The 17,663-nt window shown below is 55.2% G+C and overlaps 1 protein-coding gene across 4 annotated transcripts in view; it reads right to left on the reverse strand.

Annotated features, from left to right (window-relative positions):
• The window catches only part of ITPR1 (inositol 1,4,5-trisphosphate receptor type 1), a 314,683-nt gene that overhangs the window by 48,663 nt on the left and 248,357 nt on the right, over window positions 1–17,663 (reverse strand). For all 4 annotated transcript variants that reach the window (XM_079122175.1, XM_079122176.1, XM_079122174.1 and 1 more), the window contains 6 exons: window positions 12,831–13,031; window positions 11,162–11,272; window positions 8,704–8,799; window positions 6,170–6,292; window positions 4,953–5,057; window positions 1,555–1,747 (listed from right to left, as the gene is read on the reverse strand). In XM_079122175.1, the coding sequence (XP_078978301.1) occupies window positions 1,555–1,747; window positions 4,953–5,057; window positions 6,170–6,292; window positions 8,704–8,799; window positions 11,162–11,272; window positions 12,831–13,031 (829 nt within the window). The remainder of the gene's footprint in view (window positions 1–1,554; window positions 1,748–4,952; window positions 5,058–6,169; window positions 6,293–8,703; window positions 8,800–11,161; window positions 11,273–12,830; window positions 13,032–17,663) is intronic.

The raw sequence follows: 17,663 nt of genomic DNA on the forward strand, positions 1-17,663 counted from the left end.
TGGAGAGAGTAACACACACGCACGCTGCCCAGATGTACATGGACTGACTAAGAACTCAGAGAAGAAATCTACCTGGTCCTACACGGTAGCCATAGTCACCGACAAGGACGGAATCAGCTGACAAGGCTTTGATGCATGAGGTCAGGATGATCCCTAAAGCTGCCATTGTGGAATATCCCCCTGGGAGCCGAAGAGCAGAAGCAAGTTCCCTGCCTACAGCAGCTGGAGGGCGGTGCGGGCGCGGGTGGGGTTTCCTCTCCTCCTCTGCGGGCTCTTTCTCTCACCGCCCCAGCCCCCAGCGTGGCGCTGTGCGGAGGAATCCTCAGGAGGCTCCAGGGACGTGACCTGGTGGAACCAGGCCTGCGTCCTGAGGTCTGCACCCGCGCCAGCTGCTGAAGCTCCCTGTTCCCTCAGCCTGACTCGAGACCGGCACATGGGGGCAGGACGGCGAGGACTCCGGAGAGTTCTCAGGTGCCCCTGGGCGGCGGCGAGAACGGGTAGGGGTGGCGTCAGGTGGAGTAGGGCCTTTGGGCCAGTCTGCTTGGACACCCCCTCGGCCGCTAGCAAAGCTAGGGACGCGGCAGCCGAGGAGAAAAGCGAAGAAGAAACGCGCGGAGGAGGCGCGTTGGTCCCGGACTGGCAGGGATGGGCGAGGTGGCAAGAGCTCCCGCAGGCTGACCTTGACACATCTCTCCCGCGCCCCCACGCACCCCACGGCAGGCGCCCAGATCACAGTGGAAGCGGGACTTCCTTTGTAAGTCCGCCACACGGCTGGTGCCAAGCTGCAGCTGGGGCTGAAAGACCACGTTAAACCCCTAATGAAAACCGGGAGCAGGGGCGCCCTCTGCGGAAGCCCTATACATGTGTCATTTCAACCGGGACTCGCTGGAGGGCAACGATGCATCTCACATGGAAAATGATTCTACTGCCCAGAAAATGATTTAGGGCCTCAAATCCAAGGGAAAACACCGGAGTCTGCGAGCAGGTGTGCTAGCAAAGGAGCACCAGGCTGACTGCACTGCCCGCCTACCAGCCATCCTGGGAGCTCGAGGACCAGGCCCGGGCTCTCCCTCTTTATTCATTTATTTATTTATTTATTTGGTACCGGGGATTGAACCCAGGGGTGCTTAACCACTGAGCCACATCCCCAGCCCCTTTTTATTTTTTATTTTAAGACAGGGTCTTGCTGAGTTGCTTAGGGCCTCACTAAGTTGCTGTGGCTGGCCTCAAACTTGCAATCCTCCTGCCTGAGCCTCCTGAGTTGCTGGGATTACACCATACCCGGCCTGTATTTTTGACATTGAGATAATCACAAAAGAAAATAAGAGCATTCTAAGTCTTCACGGAACTTCCAAGTCCCATCAGGTCGGATGCTGCATGTAGGAAGCCTCTCCGGGGCCCAATTTATCAGCTACTGAAGAGCCACTGGCCTCCTGGAAAGTCACAAATGACACCACGTGGCTTCTGCTGGGAGATGAAGACATTACCCAGCTTGCGTCTGTGAGATGCCCAGGACCCGCCTCTCAAGAGCGAGACCCCCGAGCTGTGACCCACCTCGCAGCTTCTTCTGCCAATTCATCTCGTTGAAGAGGTCTTCTGAGCGCAGGAAGAAGTCGTTGATCTTACTGCCCTGCTCGTCCCTCTCCGTCGTGTAGTAGATTCGCAGCTTCGACTCCTTGGTCAGGAATTCACATATGCTGGGAACTGGGAAGACGATCTGCTCCATCGTTCGGTCTAATCGGACAATCTGGGGAGAAAACAAAGGAGGGATTCAGTAGCCACCTTGGAAACCCCATGTGAGGGCCGAGTGCAGCTGGAGGCCCTGCTGTTGAGGTTCAGAATAAGAAGTAACACGCTTCTCGGAGTCTGTGGCCTGGCTGGGTCGTCTCGCTCGGACTGCCCTGAGAACAGTTCTGGTCTTTACAAGCATTTTTCTCACCTCAGTCCCCAGTCATTTTAACGTGACCAGCTTTTACCTGGAACTTACACTGTTTCATGTACACAGTCACATGAGGCTGCTCCTGCCCAGGGGCGAGATGGTTCTCCACTATGCTGCCCAGGAGGACAGCTGGCCTCAGGTGGCCTCTGAGCATTAGCATGTATGCTTACTTCAACTAAGGAGCAGAATGCTCCATTTTATTTGATTTTCATTTAAGTAGCCACACGACTCTTGTACTGAGCGGTGTAGTGCAAACCTAAGATCCTTACTCGGACAGCACAACTGGGTTATTTCCGCCAGAGAGGAGCTAGTGCAGAGACCTTTGGCTTACATCCTGTTGCAATGACCTCCTACCTCTCACCTGTCATCACATCTACAATGTATGGCATGTAAGCCAAGGTGTCCATGGAACTCTGGGACGGCCTCACTGCTATGCTGGGCCCCGGGGTGGGGGACGCCTTCGACAGGCTCAGCAGGCGAGAGGACAGTCTGGTCTGGATTGTTCAAATGCTAGGGCGCTGAATTGCGTTACAGTCCTGGGCCGAGGGATTTCAAAAGGATAGCGGGCCACAGTACAACGGAGTATGACCTCCCTTCATTCTCCTCTCCAGAGGCTGGAGAAGACAGGGGAGGCCCAGGGCCAAGCCTCTCGACAAGAGCTGACCCTATCCTCCCCATAACTTTTCTGGGGTTGTGGTGGGGGTGCAAGGTGACCCCCAAAGCTCCTCTTTGCAGGACAGTTCAGAGGGGGAGTGCTGGACGTGGGAGCTGACTGGGTGTAACTGCATGCAGTGGGACGTGGCCGGAGGAGGTGGGTCGCTGGGGTGTGCTCTGGAAGGGCGCATCCTCCCTGGGGTCCCTTGCCCCTGTCCCCGTCCTCCCTCCCTCTGCTTGGTTGCCCTGAGTGAGCAGCTTGCCTCTGCTGGGCCTTCTGCCATGATGCCCTGCTTCACCTTGGGACCAGAGCAATGAAACTGGCTGACCATGAGCTGAGGTCTCTGCAACTGTGAGCCCCAAATACACTTTTCCTCCTCTAAATTTTTCCTATCAAGTATTTTGGTCACAGTGACGAAAAGCTGACTAACACAAGTGGGAAAGTGTGCCAGAGGTGGGACAGGATCCCAAGCCCTGGCTCCACATTTTCTGAGGCTTATAGACCAGCGCTTCCCAAATCTAGCTGGAGCTCAGGTTCGCGAGCCTTTGTTCTCCTACTGGAGCTGGTTCACAACCTGACCTCGTGGAACTGGAGCCATGGGGGGGGGGGGGGGGCTGGTGACCAGCACCTGTCCCTGGCCCAGCTCCCCAGCTGATTCTGCTGGAAACAGGGGCAGGGGCCACTGCAGGCTCCTGCGATCGAGAGCCGCCTGCCCTACAGTCAAGCCACAGTGGATAAGTCTGTGTTCCTCCAAGGGACAGGTCAGAGATGTGCACCTGGGCTCAGGAGGAAAAGGAGGAGCAGAGGAGGCAGCCTCCGGGCAGGAATGGGCTCCAGACCCCAGGGCTACCCCGCCCAACTCCCCGAGGGAGGACACTGGGGCTGGAAAGAAAGCCTCGGGGGCAACCAACTGTCCCCTGGCTTAACACAGGTAACCCCAGGGCAACCTGAAGAGAGGGGAGGGTGCTGGCCAGGGGCAGGGACATCAGGCCTTTCTCTCTGTCATTTAAGACCTGTCCACACCTCTTTTTATTTTTAAGTCACTTACAAATGGGAGGCAGGGGAACTTCTCCAGTTCTTCTCCTGCCTCCAATGGGCTGCATGACCCTGGTCATACCTTGTAACCCAACCAAGCTTGGGGCTTCTCCCCAGTAACTCAAGGAGCTCAACCACATGACCTCCAAGGTTCTGCTCGCCTCTGACATTCTACAGCACCCGATGCACGTCTTCCAAGGGTTCCAGAGGACGCAACCGGCCCTCTGGCCAAGCTGCTTGACACTCATGATGAATCAAGGGTGTGTGCTCACATACCCTGGCGGGTTGGCACATCAGTGACATGATACGTTACGTTAGAGGGCCTGGAAACCTGATTCATCAGGGAAGAACAGACTCTGGAAAAGTCTCCACCTTGAACACATTATATTGCCGACTCTTCCTTTCAAAAATGATACGGCACTTGGACATTTCCTCACTGGTAAAACATGGCACGTCATCCCTTGCTGCCGAGGGCCTGGAGACAGAAGCCTGTGCTCCCTCAGAGGATAAGAGACAATGCAGGGGACATAAAATGCATCCCCAGCTCAGGGATCAGACAGACAGGGACTAAAAATTCCAGCTCTGTCACTGAGAGTCGGAGCAGGGACACAACTCCCCTGAGCTTACAGCTGTGATTCTCCATGTGAAGAACAGGGAGGCCACCGCCTCGTTCATGGAGGATCATGAGTAAGATCTTGATGTGTTGGGTTTAAAATGCAGATGTGACTGTAAGCGTCCCCCTGAGCGACGCTCCCCTGCAGCCCCCATGGCTCTGGGGGTCAAGTCTGGACTTCTCCCAGGACGGAGCCCAAGCTCTGCGGGCTCTGGGCTGCCCTCTCCCTGCAGCTCTGCACTCCAGCCACCCGGCCTGGCTCCATCTCCACCCTGGAGGACCTTCCTCCCCGGGGTCTGAGGAGCTCCTCCCTGGGCTCTGCCTGTTCCACTCCTACGACTTGAAGTCTGGCTTCAGAAGAGGCCCCCTGGGCGTCATAGTCTGTAGCAGGTCCTTCTGCTGGACTTTCCTATAATGCCATGTCCCTGTGGCCTGGCCAGAATCTGTCACGAATGAGATGACTTTGGACAGTTCTGCTCAGAGGCTGCCTTCTTGCCAGCCCTCAAGCAACCATGACCGTCTGGGCCATCACTGGATCATCAGCACCGGACACAAGACCTGTATACAGGAGGTGCTCGCAGCACTTCCATTGCTCAGATGAAGGAATGCACGCCACCCTGGCACAGGGCAGGGATTAATGGAGGCCTCAGCCCTGAAGGCCGTGCCCCGAAGCCTCGGCTCCCCCGTGCCCTGGCCAGCTCCGCTCTTACCTCGATCTGCGCCGTGTGCTTGGCATAGAACTCCAGGGCTTCATCTCCATCCACCTGGCCGCCAGGTTTCAGCATGGTCTGAAGTTCTTTGTTGTGACGCGCCAACTAGAACAAGCACAGAAGCAGGGGCCATGTCTCCACAAAGGGAAGGCGTGCGCTCCTTCTAACTCTGTGCTTTAAAAAGTGCATCATAACCAGCAGCTAGCAGAAGGGCAAAGGTGTGGGAGGCTTGTACCTTCTGTCCAGGGGCTTTTGCACAGGGGTCATCTGGGGAGCCCAGGAGAAAAGTTCTGAAAGCTTCCACAGGGTCCTTGCTTCCCCTTGATTTCTCTCTTTTTTCATTTTTCTTTTGGGTACCAGAGATTGCACCCAGAGGTGCTCAGCCTCTGAGCCACGTCCCCAGCACTTTTTATTTTTTATTTTGAGACAGGGTCTCACTGAGTTGCTTAGGGCCTTGCTGAGGCTGGCTTTGAACTCTGATCCTCCTGCCTCAGCCTCCTGAGCTGCTGGGATTACAGGCATGAGCCACTGCACTCGGCTCCCCTGATTTCTGCATAGACGAGCGGGAGATGGGGTTTTCTGTACAGAGCCTCCAAGGGGAATGTTCAGAAGCCCTCTTGGAGGCGAGATGCTGGTCGTGGGGGAGAAGTGGGCAGGGACCTACCAACCTTGGGCCCAACCCCATCACTGCTTATACCCAGGCCCTCTGCCTGAGGGACAGGAAACAGGCCTGGTTACAGTCTGCCCAGACCCACCCGGAAGTCCAAAACACATCAGAATCCAGGAGGAAACACCTTCCAGAACCCAGCTACGTGGGAGGAGAATTAAGAAGTGGGACACTGGGACACCAGGGCACGGAGCGTCACCCATCCCCAGGACAGAAGGAAGTCCCACTGACAAGTTCAGGGCGGGGTGGCCGGAGCTCACTCCTCTAGGCCGTAGAGACTGGGCCATATTTATAGCAAGGCCAGATGCCTTTCCCAGCGCTCCCAACGAGGTCATGAGCCACGATGTCACCACCCAGGGTGGGTGCTTGTAAGGGGGATTTCCAGGCCCGTGACCCCAGCACAGTGGGAAAGCAGACAGTCCTGGGCCTCGGGGCCTCGGTCAGATGCAGAGCACCAGAGCTGCGCTCCCGAGTGCAGCCAGCCCTCGGAGAAGGCGCCGGGGAGGCTGGGGGCGTGGCCTCGGGCAGGGCGGGGTGCGGGCGCTCCCACCTGGTGCGCCAGTATGTAGATGTTGTGCCCCACGTTCCTGGGGGAGGCGGCCCCCTCCTCGCCGTTGTCCCCATCCTCGAACTCGACCTCGCCTTGCATGTAAGCCTTCTTGATCACTTCCACCTGCAAGAAGGGCCAGGGGACCCCTGAGGACGGGCGTCTCTACACGCAGGTGGCAGGCCCTCTCCTGGGCAGATGCTGCTCGTCCAGCTCAGTGCCCTTTCCCACAGGGCTCGGAGGCAGCCTCAGAATCCTCCCAGCACGGCTGCGGGCAGTGAAGGCCAGGGAGAGCCTCCAGGGACAGGCGAGGAGATTCACTCGCTCTACTCGGAGCAAGAGACGTTCTGTGGCGCCGACTTTAAAAGGAGACAATGGCCGTAAAAGCACCTTGAAAAGGCAAATGGGATCCAAATGCAGGCTAGAAGCCTGATCTTTCCTACCGCCACATTTCTTTCCACCAGGTCTCCCTAATCCCGATTTTGCCCTTTTAGGAAAAATCTAAGAAATTCCTTCATTTTTAGAATAGCTTCTTTTCTTTCTTTCGTTTTTTTGTTGCTGGGGCTTGAACCCAGGGACACTCTACCACTGAGCTGCACCTCCAGTCCTTTTTGAGACAGGGTCTCACTAAATTGCTGAGGCTGGCCTCAAACTTGTGATCCTCTTGCCTCAGCCTCCTGAGTTGCTGGGACTACAGATATGTGTTACCTTGCCGGGCTGTGAAATTTTTATCTTATTCGATTCCCCCCTCCCCCAAGCCTATATACCATGTGAAAATAACAGACATCTAGTAACATCTATAGACCACTTCCTATTTGAACATTCTTTTTTAAAAATTCAATGCTAACGCTTTAAGAAGTATCGGAGATTCCATTTCTTTATGAACAAGCACGCGCAAAGAACATTGCTAACGTCACAGCTAATGAGCTTGGACTCCTTCACAATGACACGACTCTGTCCCTGGGGTCTGTGTGCTTGGCTGGACTCATGCCTCCAGCATACTGAGCCTTTCTGGACCTGTCCTGCTTTCTACACCCCCGGCCTCCTGGGGAGCAGGAGCTGGCTCTGCCTGTACCCACACCTGCCCTGGGGCCACACAATGCCCTGGACAATGGAGGGCCTGGCCAGGATTTATTAAATGAACAGGAGTTCATCATTAGAAGAGTGAGAATAAATACCTTCACTCCCTAAGTTGTACGAAAAATTCAGATTTTTTGATGGTTCAGAGGAATTATTCTCATCACCCCAAAATCAAGCCACCCATTTCCGCGCCGACGCCACGTCAGGCACTGGGTTGGGCTTTGGAGACAAAGGCCTCCCCCTCCGAGCCTTTATTTCTCAGTTCTCTGATTCCAAGTCGAGCAGACAGCCTGTGGTACTGGACCCAGGGCCGTGTCCCAGAGCGCACGCTCACACACTCCCGACATCTGAGCTGGTTCCAGGAAGCCCGACTCCTCCCAGGAGCCAGAGGGATGTTCTCCAGGCACAACGGGCCACCCAGGAGCCAGAGGCAGCCACAGCACTGGGTGTGGGCCTGTCCCCACCTAGACAGGCCAGAAGAGCCGGGTGCTTTCTAAATTCAAGGGCTCAGGAATGGGACCTCCACAAGGTCACTGTGACCCTACTCAAGAACGATGACCCCTAGAGTCCCGGTCACTCCCGGTTATACAAGCTGTTACGTAAATGCACAGAGGACTCCCGGCTCGGGCTGGGAACTTACTCCCTGGCCTCAGAGATCAAAGAGCCGGGCTGCTCTTAACTTTATTTAAAGAAATACATAAAGGGACTCTGGCCTGGCCTCGAGAGCAATTCGGGTCGGCAGGAGGCAGAGACGTTTTAATGCCCTCATTGAAGTCTGTCGGCCACAGCTTCTCTGTATGGGGAGAAGTCCACAAAGAGAGCCCTGTCCTCCGCTCCTGTCGCCGTCTCTGAGCGCGCCTCCTCTGGCAGTCTGCAGCCCCAACTCCAACCTGGGGCTCACAGCCCACTGTGACTCCCACCACTCAGACATAAGCCAGGTCTTGTCTCCTCCAAGGAAAACCCAGGCCAGAAAAGCACACCAGCCACCCAAAACCAGACGGGATCTCTTCAGCACTGGCCAAAGAGCTGGCAAAAGTGCCAGCGAAGAGCAGGACGGCAGGAAAGGGCTCCGAGTCCCAGAGGACTCACCGCGCGCCAGGCACGGCACTAAGGGCTACGTGTGATCTGCTCACCTAGTCTTGAAGGCCACATGTCAGCCCGGGTGACGTTATCTTTCTTTTATGAACCAGGAAAGTGCATGGCTCAGAGAGGTCAGATGACTGCCCAAAGCACGCAGGAATGAATCTGAACTTGGCCAGCTGGGCTTCTCGACCTGCTCTGCACACTGTCCCCCATGAGAGAAAAAGGGGAGGGAGCCCAGGCCCTGCACCTCCCCTCCCCACCGCTCGGAGGTGAATCAAGAGTCTCCTTCGGCCTTCTGACCCGGTGAATCTTTGAGCAAGCTCAAGGCGGCAGAGCACGGCTGGGTCCCAAGTCCCCTGAGGCTCCCAACTCACCAGCTCCTTGGGCCGCATGTTGTAGAGAATTCTCTCGGCGTTCTCACTGTCGTGCCTGCTCTCCATGATGGCCAGGAGCAACTTGGAAGCGTTGTTCTAAAGGAGAAAGCCAGGGTGAGGGAGGCAGGGGAGCTGCTAGGGATGGGGATGTGGTGTGCACCCCGCTGGACAGACAGGCATCTACCAGGAGGGCACCAGGCAGAGGAGGTGCCCCTTCAGACCCCATGCGTGCACACGATACAACTCAGGTCAGACAGGCAGAGGCCAGCTGACGCGCGAGCCAGCAAAAACTGGAAATCTAAACATGGTGCCATGGGAGATTGGTTCTAGGACCCCGGGGGAACCAAAATCCAGGGATGCTCAGGTCCTTTACAGAAGGCCTTCCAGACACTTCTGCTCTGGGCTGTTTATAACACCTAACACAAAGTAAAGGGCAAGGCCAATGGCTGTTGTTACGCTATATTTTTTAGAAAATAATGCCAAGAACATAACTGTGCATTTCAGCACAGATGCAATTATTTTTCCTCAAATATTTTTGATCCTGTGGTTGGCTGACCCTGCAGATACCAAATGGCAAGTTTGGAGGCCTGATGGGCTGTCACTCTCATGGTGACAGGGCTGTCCGGGCACAGGCCATGCTGACTCCATGTTCCCAAGGTATGGAGAGGCATGCTCTCTGTGGGGGCAGATGAGGGTAGACACTGCTGCTCAGCTTGCAGGCCGGAGAAGACAGGCCACAGGGCAATTACCCCTGGTGTGAAAATATTCCCATGACATTCATAACTCCAAATGTTACGGGAGCGCAACCAACACCACTTAACCAGAGTGACCCAGAGGAACACCGCACACCTGCCAAGCCATTCGGTCCCACTCTGCTAACAGGGCCTGGGTGTCCACAACCTGCGGATCTCGGCTTGACCCCACTCGGGGTCCTGGGCCATAAGGATTTGTATGCTTTTTGTGTACAGGACTCTAAAGATCTTGCTTTTGTGTGTGTGTGTGTGTGTGTGTGTGTGTGTGTCAGGGTCCTCCCAAGCTTCACAGCAGCTCAGTCAGGTTGCTGTGCTATCACAGGTAAGAACTTTCTATGATTATCCTCAGGTCCTCAGACTGTTGAATTGGTGGAACAGGTCACTGAAATGTTACCCCGGAGCACATGAATGTCTCAGGGTTGTCCAGCGGCTTAGAGTGTACTTTCTGATAAGTGCTGGCCAGGTGTGATGCTCAAGCCAGGTGTAAAGCAAAATTTCTCAGAAGGAGCTAAAGTCAGCTAAAAAAAAAAAAATCCATACACCCAAATCAACTAATTAATTTGGACCCTCCACTGAAGTACTAAAGAAAAAATAAAAATAAAAATAAAAATAAGTGTGCCATGCCCCTGGCTTCAGTGTTAACACCTTCCCCAAGACACACTTCCGTGCAGTAAATACAGATGGTGTTTCCACTGAACGCTGCAGTTCTGGGCCCTTCCATGATAAAGACGAAGTGCTCACTGCTATATGTGGCTGCAAGCACAGATCTCAACTCATCCCAGCGTGGGGACGGCTAGGAGGCTCAGTGACACTAGCCAGGGTGGGTTGAAAGTTCGAGTTCCAGAACTGAACCTCTGTATTCTTTTTCTTCAGGGGTGGAGTGCTAGGTGTGGAACCCAGGGTCTCATGCATGCTAGGCGAGGGCCGCCTACGACCTACACCCCGAGGCCTGATGCCTTGGATTCCGTGAGAGCCTTTGGAACCGCTAAGCGGGGGAGAGTCTGGGGCTCACTCCACAAGTCACCCTCTGGGATGAGTGGGTCACACAGTCCAAAGGTCGGCTTGTAGACCCTGCAGCTTAGGCACCTCAGAACCACTGCTTTTACTCTGAAAAATGACTTCAGTGCTTGTGGAGACTCACAAGCCAGTGGTGCTTCCGCACCAACCACGTGAAGGTCTCCATCTGTACATGATTCGAGGTCATCGCAGGCCTGAGGGCACATCCTTGGTCAGTGTTCTGCCCTTACTTGAAACCAAAATTACTAGCCACCCTTCTGCTAAGTCAAGGACTGAATGGAAAATTGCTATACTGATAAAGTAAAAATGGATTTTTGGGGGGGGTCCTAGATAGGTTTGGTTGTACTACCAATTCTTTTTCCTCAAAGGGGGAACATTCCAGAAACCACAGAGAGAAGAACGTTTCCGTTGCCTCCCAACCTGTAGCTCTTGGAATGAAGGCTTCTGGTTCTCGGCTGCCGTCTGAGTTCACTTCTCAGCTCTGAGTGACATGTGACCTAACAGTTGAAAAGCTGGTCCCTGTCCCGAGGCCCTTATTTGGAAAGAAGACTTAAGTGCCACATTCAGTCAGAACACGTGACTTGGATCTTCCACGTAGTTTAACAGAACTGCTGCTGCTACCTAGTCCCAGGACTGTGACCAGGTCACAGGCCACGCGAGCACCCTGAGCTCAGGGCTCTCAAACTTGCCTTCAGTTCTAACACAAGGTCCATGCGCTTCTTCCCCAGGGGGTTGATGTCATTGAGGATCAGGGCTGTGATGATGTCGATGCCGTTGGACTCGTGGGTGGCGATGCAGTTCTGGGCAGAGAGACACAGACATTTACACAAACGCCGGCCATAAATCAGCCGTCAAAGGCCAACAGGCTCAACGGCTATTTCAACACAATGTCTGCCGCTCCCAGCAATGTCTCTAGGGGAGGGCTGCGATTTTCCGTGAGAAAGTGGTAAAAATAAAAGACAGATGAAAATCTCTAGTTTCAGAATTAACAGTAAACAGTAGGAAAGTCCCCATGCATGCTAACTGATGAACTGGTCTCGTCTAATCCAAATAGTGCAGCGCAGCAAGCTTTTGTTCTTAAAGGAAAATACAGTGCATGACTGATACCAGGGTCTGAGCCCATTTTGCCCTTTAAAAGTGTGTTCCATTCGCCCGACGTCACTCATTTTTGCTTTTGCTTAAGGCGCAAGCTTGGAAAGCAAACTTCTGGCTTAATTCATGCAATATCAGAATTAATCATCTGCCCCCAGGTAAAAGCCTCCACTGAGCACAACCCCCTGCAGCCTCTGCTTGGCAGAAACGCAACCCGTGGTTTGAAGGAAATGCCCTGCGAAGCCTCAGAAAGCCTTTCCCCGCAGCCTGGCGCCTGGCTGGGCTCCTCCTCCCAGCTAGGGCCCACCATCTGCTCCAGGGCAGCAGGAGAGGAAGGTAGGCCCAGCAGACCACCACTCTCGCATGCCCGACGGCTTGCTGTGCACACCACCTGGACCGTGGCAAACCGCTCTCCCCGAGGGGAGGTCTGGCTCCCAGCACCCAGCACCACGCACCTTCCCGCCACGGCAAGCCCTGCTCCGCCCACCCAGCCAGAGCAGCTCCGGTGTGGAGTTGCAAATCACACCGGTTCCAGCTCCCAGGCTGGAACGCAGCCCCTCTTCAAGATGCCACGTGTGAGAAGGGCTCTCCTGGGGAGAGAGGCCCCGGGTGCCGCTCCACACCACCTCCAGGGACGGCAGAGACTAGCGGTCCGCTCTGCCTCAGAATCCAGAGTTCTCATGGCAACTAGCTAGGTCCTCAGGTCTCTTTCCGGCTGTTTCGTGTGAAGATTTTGTCTCTATCTAGGTTTACGTTCCCCTCAAATGGCCACTTTTTAATTTTTCCTGTTTTATGAAACAAATCACCACTTCTCGGGTGCTAACTGAACCCCCACTTTACCACCTGTTCCTAAAAACTCAACTGAGAGTTGAATATTCAACCAAACCACACCAGGAGGCCAAGGTCAACTCCCAAGTCCATCATTAGGTGGAGTTCTGAGCCTGACACGAGGGGTGACTTCCCACTACCAGTCCCACCGACTCCCCAGGGCAACAGGCAGATGTGACGTGACTCCCAAGCTCGTCACTTTTTCCCTCGTATTTTTATCGGTGCATTTTAACTCCACGAAATGGTGGGATTTGTTACAACCTATCTGCGGATGCATAAAATACAACAATATAATTTGGCCCACGTCATTTCCCAGAATTTCCCCTTTCCTACACCTGGTCTGTTTCCTTTCCTCTACGATCCCCCTTCCATTTCCCGAGGCCAGCACCAGTCTCTCGTCAACACTTCCGAAATGACTGAACAGCACGATGGAATCACCTGGTTTTCATGGCAAGGTCCTTGACAGTACTCGGTCAGACTCTCCAGGGTTTGGTTGATAAGTGCTACGTTCTTCTCATTGATGTACAGACCCAGGAGGCCAAGACCTCCAGTTGTGCTTCCACAAATACAGTCCAGAAACTGCAGCGTCTCACACACCAAGTTGTAGTTGGTCTTGTTATTCTGGCAACGAAGGAAGTTCTGCAGGTTGGGGTTGGGGAGAGAAGAGGGGAAAGGTCACTCTTTCTACCATGCTGATCGTCTCTAACAGGTTGTGCCCTGGACTGGTCAGCAGTCACACAGACAGATGCAGCCCCAGACGGAAGAGCCCAGGATTCCCATGATGGTCCGCCAACCGTGTTGGCCTTAGCGTGTGGCAATGGCCGTCGGCGGTGTGGCTTGCTCTCCAGGGCAACTGCGTGGGATGCAGTGGAGGGAGGCTCCTCCTTGGAGTCCACTTCCAACCCTCTAGTCCTGTCAAGTTCCAATTTCTCCATTTAATTCTCACCCCTCCTGTACCCACCTCCCGCCAGGTGAAGTTCAGAGACATCTGACATTTTTACAGGTGGTTCAAAAGTACACTAAGATTTCATCTCACCCCACCCCGGTCAGAATTCCAATCATCAAGGACACAAACAGTAACAAGGACTGGCGAGGATGTGGGGAAAAGGCACGCTCACACCCGTCCGTGGGACTGCAAGCTAGTACAACACCCTGGAAAGCCATATGGAGAGTCCTCGAAACCCCAGGAATGGAGTCCCCACATGACCCAGCATCCCGCTCCCCCATACATACCTAGAAGAACTAAGATGAACGCATACAGTGACGCACGCCCCCACGTTTACAGCAGTGAAATTCACAATGCCAAGTTACGGACCCAGGCCAGATGCCCGTCCACAGATGAATGGGTTAAGAAAACGTGGTGCATATACACAATGGAGTTTTAGTCAGCTAAAAAGAAGAATGAGATGATGGCATTTGCCCCCTCTCCCAAAAGGATGGAAATGTAGAGCATCATGCTAAGTGGAATAAGTCAGACTCAAAGCCAAGGTTTTCTCTCATCTGCAGAAGGTAGAGCAGAATAAGGGGAAAAAGCGTGTGTGTGTGTGTGTGTGTGTGTGTGTTGTGGGCACAGATATCAGTAAGACCGAGGGAAGACCAGCGGGGCAGGAGGAGGACGCTGAGAGGGAGGCAGGAAGGGCAGGAAAGGGAATGAACTTGACAAAATTAGGTTCTGTGCACGTATAAATATACCACAGTGAATGCACGCCTGTCATCCCAGCGGCTCGGGAGGCTGAGGCAGGAGGATCACAAGTCCAAAGCCAGCCTCAGCAACTTAGCGAGGCCCTAGGCAACTTGGCGAGATCCTGTCTCAAAATGAAAAATAATAATTTTAAAAAGGCACTAGGGATGTGGCTCAGTGATTAAGTTCAATTCCTCGTACAAAAACAAAAAGAACCCCCAAAAAACAAAACAACAACAAAACCCTCAATGCCCATAGATTGGAGTGTAGTTACAAAAAAAAAAAAAAAAAGAAAAAAAAAAAGTCACACTACCTGTGTCATTCACTGTTAGAAATTAGAAACACCAAGTCGATCAATGCGTCATTAGGAAAGATCTAGGGCATACTGTTAGGTTCAAAAAATAGGAAATAGGTTAATTTGTGTCACGAACTCCTGCCTGTTTCAAATGTTCCCATTTAAATATAAAGAAAAACACTGGGCTACCTCTTCACGGATAGGAGAGAGGCAAGTTTTTGAACTAAATAGGCATTTTTGTGTGAACCTTTATGAAAAGGATGTATCCGCATATTCCTAAAGTCACGCACTATGTTTCTCAGGGCGGCAGGAGGCCAGAGGGATTCAAAGCCATTTACACGAGCTACTCTGGGAGGCGCTGCCTCAGGCCTGGCTGAGGCCCTGGCCAGGCGGGTGGAGGGGGCCTCCTGGCGCAGACTCCTTCCCTGCAGCTCCTTTAAATTCCAGAGGCTGTTCCCACCACACCCCTCTGCTCAGGGAGGCCACCTGTGTGACCACACCCCTCTGCTCAGGGAGGCCACCTCTGTGAACACGCCCCTCTGCTCAGGGAGGCCACCTGTGTGACCACACCCCTCTGCTCAGGGAGGCCACCTGTGTGACCACACCCCTCTGCTCAGGGAGGCCACCTCTGTGAACACGCCCCTCTGCTCAGGGAGGCCACCTGTGACCACGCCCCTCTGCTCAGGGAGGCCACTTGTGTGACCACACCCCTCTGCTCAGGGAGGCCACCTCTGTGACCACGCCCCTCTGCTCAGGGAGGCCACCTCTGTGACCACGCCCCTCTGCTCAGGGAGGCCATCTCTGTGACCACGCCCCTCTGCTCAGGGACAGCAGAGTTCCCACCATGGCCCTTTCTGCAGGCAGAGATGGACTTCCTGCCCGTCAAGCACTCTGTCTTCTAGGGCTCCAAGTGTGCCATCCCCCTGCCTCCTGTAGGCTGTGCTCAGCAGACCTTTCTTCTGGGAAGCCGCCTGGCCCTGCAGCCCCACTCTAATGACACAGAGTGCAGCAGGCCATAGCTCTGCCCAGGACCACGTTGGCAGCAATGGGTCCCCAGGAGGCTGGCACGGGGGCTGGGCCTGCCGGGCACTTGATAACTGGGTTAAATCTCCGCATTTGACAGGAAGGACGGGGAAAGGGCGCGAGGGAATCCAGCAGCGAGTGCAGCGCCCACGTTTCCAACCCGCCACGAAGGCCAGGGAGCTGCCCTTTCTCCAGAGCCTGTCCCTCTCCCAGGCAGTGTCTGGCGGGGACCTCCCCTTCCCTAATTCAGACCCCTTTCCTTCTGTCCCTGAAAAAAAAAACAAAACAAAAAAAAAAAAAAACAGAAGAATGCTGTGGGCACCCAAGGGCTGCTTCTCTGGCCGCCAGCTCCAGGCACCTGCTGCGCCCAAGAAGCCTCGCTCTCTGTGGGGGGAGCAGGTAAGAGACCCCTGGCCCCGCGAGCCGTTCCTTGGCTCAGAGGGAAGCCACGCCAGTGAGGAGGGCTCCAGGCCATGGTGCCGGGTGAGAGTCGCCGTTCCCATGAAGGTCCTGGCCACTGCCAGCAAGGCTTGCTCACAGCAGCAACGGCCACGTGGCGCAGTCCGCCTGCGAGGCCGTCTCCACCGGGCCCTTACCCACAGCAAAGGCGAGGTCGTGCGCAGAGGAGAGGCTCTGGCCAGGAGCCGGGGCGCTGCTCCGGGGCCTTGTTCCTTCTCTCTGGCTGAGCTGCCCTGCCCACCGCAGGGAGCCAGAGACCCCTCCCCTCCCGGGCGCCTCCTCCTCTGGGACCCACCCCCAGGACAGAAGTAGAAATGGACGGCAACCACAAGAGCGGAAGCCCACTGAGGCCATGGCTGTGGAACTGGACTCCTGGAACTCCAAGTCACCGGGCAGGTTCACCACCTGAGTGACTGTGTGGCAGGTGTTCTTCTCTCTTTTGGTGGCTCTGGGAATGGAACCTGGGGCACTCTACCCCTGAGCCCCTCCTCAGTCTTGGGATCCTCCTGCCTCAGTCTCTCCAGCAGCTGCGTTTAGGGGCTTGACTTTGTGGGAGCTGTGACCTACATCCCGTGATCCCCGGGTCCAGCTCACTGGCTGTCCCGTGGGCCCTGCAGAACCTTGGGGGGCCCTGGAGTGCCCCCCACTTCCAGGGCTCTTGCAGATGGCAGGGAGCTCTAGCCCTCCCTGGCTTCCCCTCTGAACAGAGCAGCTTTACTCTCATCTGCTTAGTACATTTCTGCATGAATGTTCTTCCAACAAAGGATTCTACAGCTCAAAAAAGTCTGAAAGCACCAAAATGGATCATCTTTATATACCCTGAAATTAAGTGACCAGGTCTCAGATATATGAAAATATCCTTTACCCCTCGCCCCGCACCACCGTGCTGTGCACCAGGGAGTCAGGTTCTGGAAAGACTTCTGCCCGTGGGCTTCGCAGGCGCTCGTCTGAAGGACGGTTTGGGAAGAGCTAAAGTATAAACTACAATTCTGAAGGCTTCCCAACAAGAAATGACGACTTCTAAACCTCGCTCGGCTCCCGTGGAGGCAGGAGGGCAGAGGGCGAGGCGGGACCAGGGCGGGGCACCACCCCAGAACCACGCCCCCCAGGCTGGCAGCACGGCGGTGGCGGGAGGGCCTACCCGGGCAGCCCTGTGGTGAGCTCAGACCGCCCACGTCAGCGCCTCCGAGAAGCCTTCCTGGCCTGCACACGGGGTGGCACCCTTCCTCTGACCCCAACGAGGGCCCTACGGGGGCGCCAGGAGCACCCAGCACCGGCTGCGTCGCTGGTGGGCCCAGAGGCCCCTGCCCAGACGCTGGGCACTGTGACCAGGTCCCGTCACCAGGTGCACCGGACTGGTCACAGGTACAAGAGGCACACTGGCACAGCGTCACCTCACTGCTTGCTTTCCCACTGGAGCCCAAGGGACAGTGGCATCACACAGGGGACAGCACAGGACCCACTATGCTTGGTCTAGAATTGGGCCCAGCAGCAGGGTGGGGCCTCCACACGGCGCTCGGGTGGCTCTCCAGGGGCACTAGTGCGCCCTCCAGGTCTCCTTCAGGATCAGTGGGGTAGCTTGTAAGACAGAGGTAGATGACATGGGGTCACAGCCACATGTCACACACTGGGACCGGCCAGCAAGTGCTGTGCTCCCCCTGACGGAGCCGAGCAGGCCCGACCAAGGGATCAGGGCCCGGGCGCGGAAGACCAGAACCGTGCGTTGTTACCATCCCCCAAGGAGAAAGCGAAGGCGGGGCCTCAGGAGGGTGAGGGTCGCGGCTACGTGTGGAGAACTCTGGAAGGCAGGCCG

This window comes from Sciurus vulgaris (assembly GCF_902686455.1).
Source record: "Sciurus vulgaris genome assembly, chromosome: 19".
Classification (NCBI taxonomy): Eukaryota; Metazoa; Chordata; class Mammalia; order Rodentia; family Sciuridae; genus Sciurus; species Sciurus vulgaris.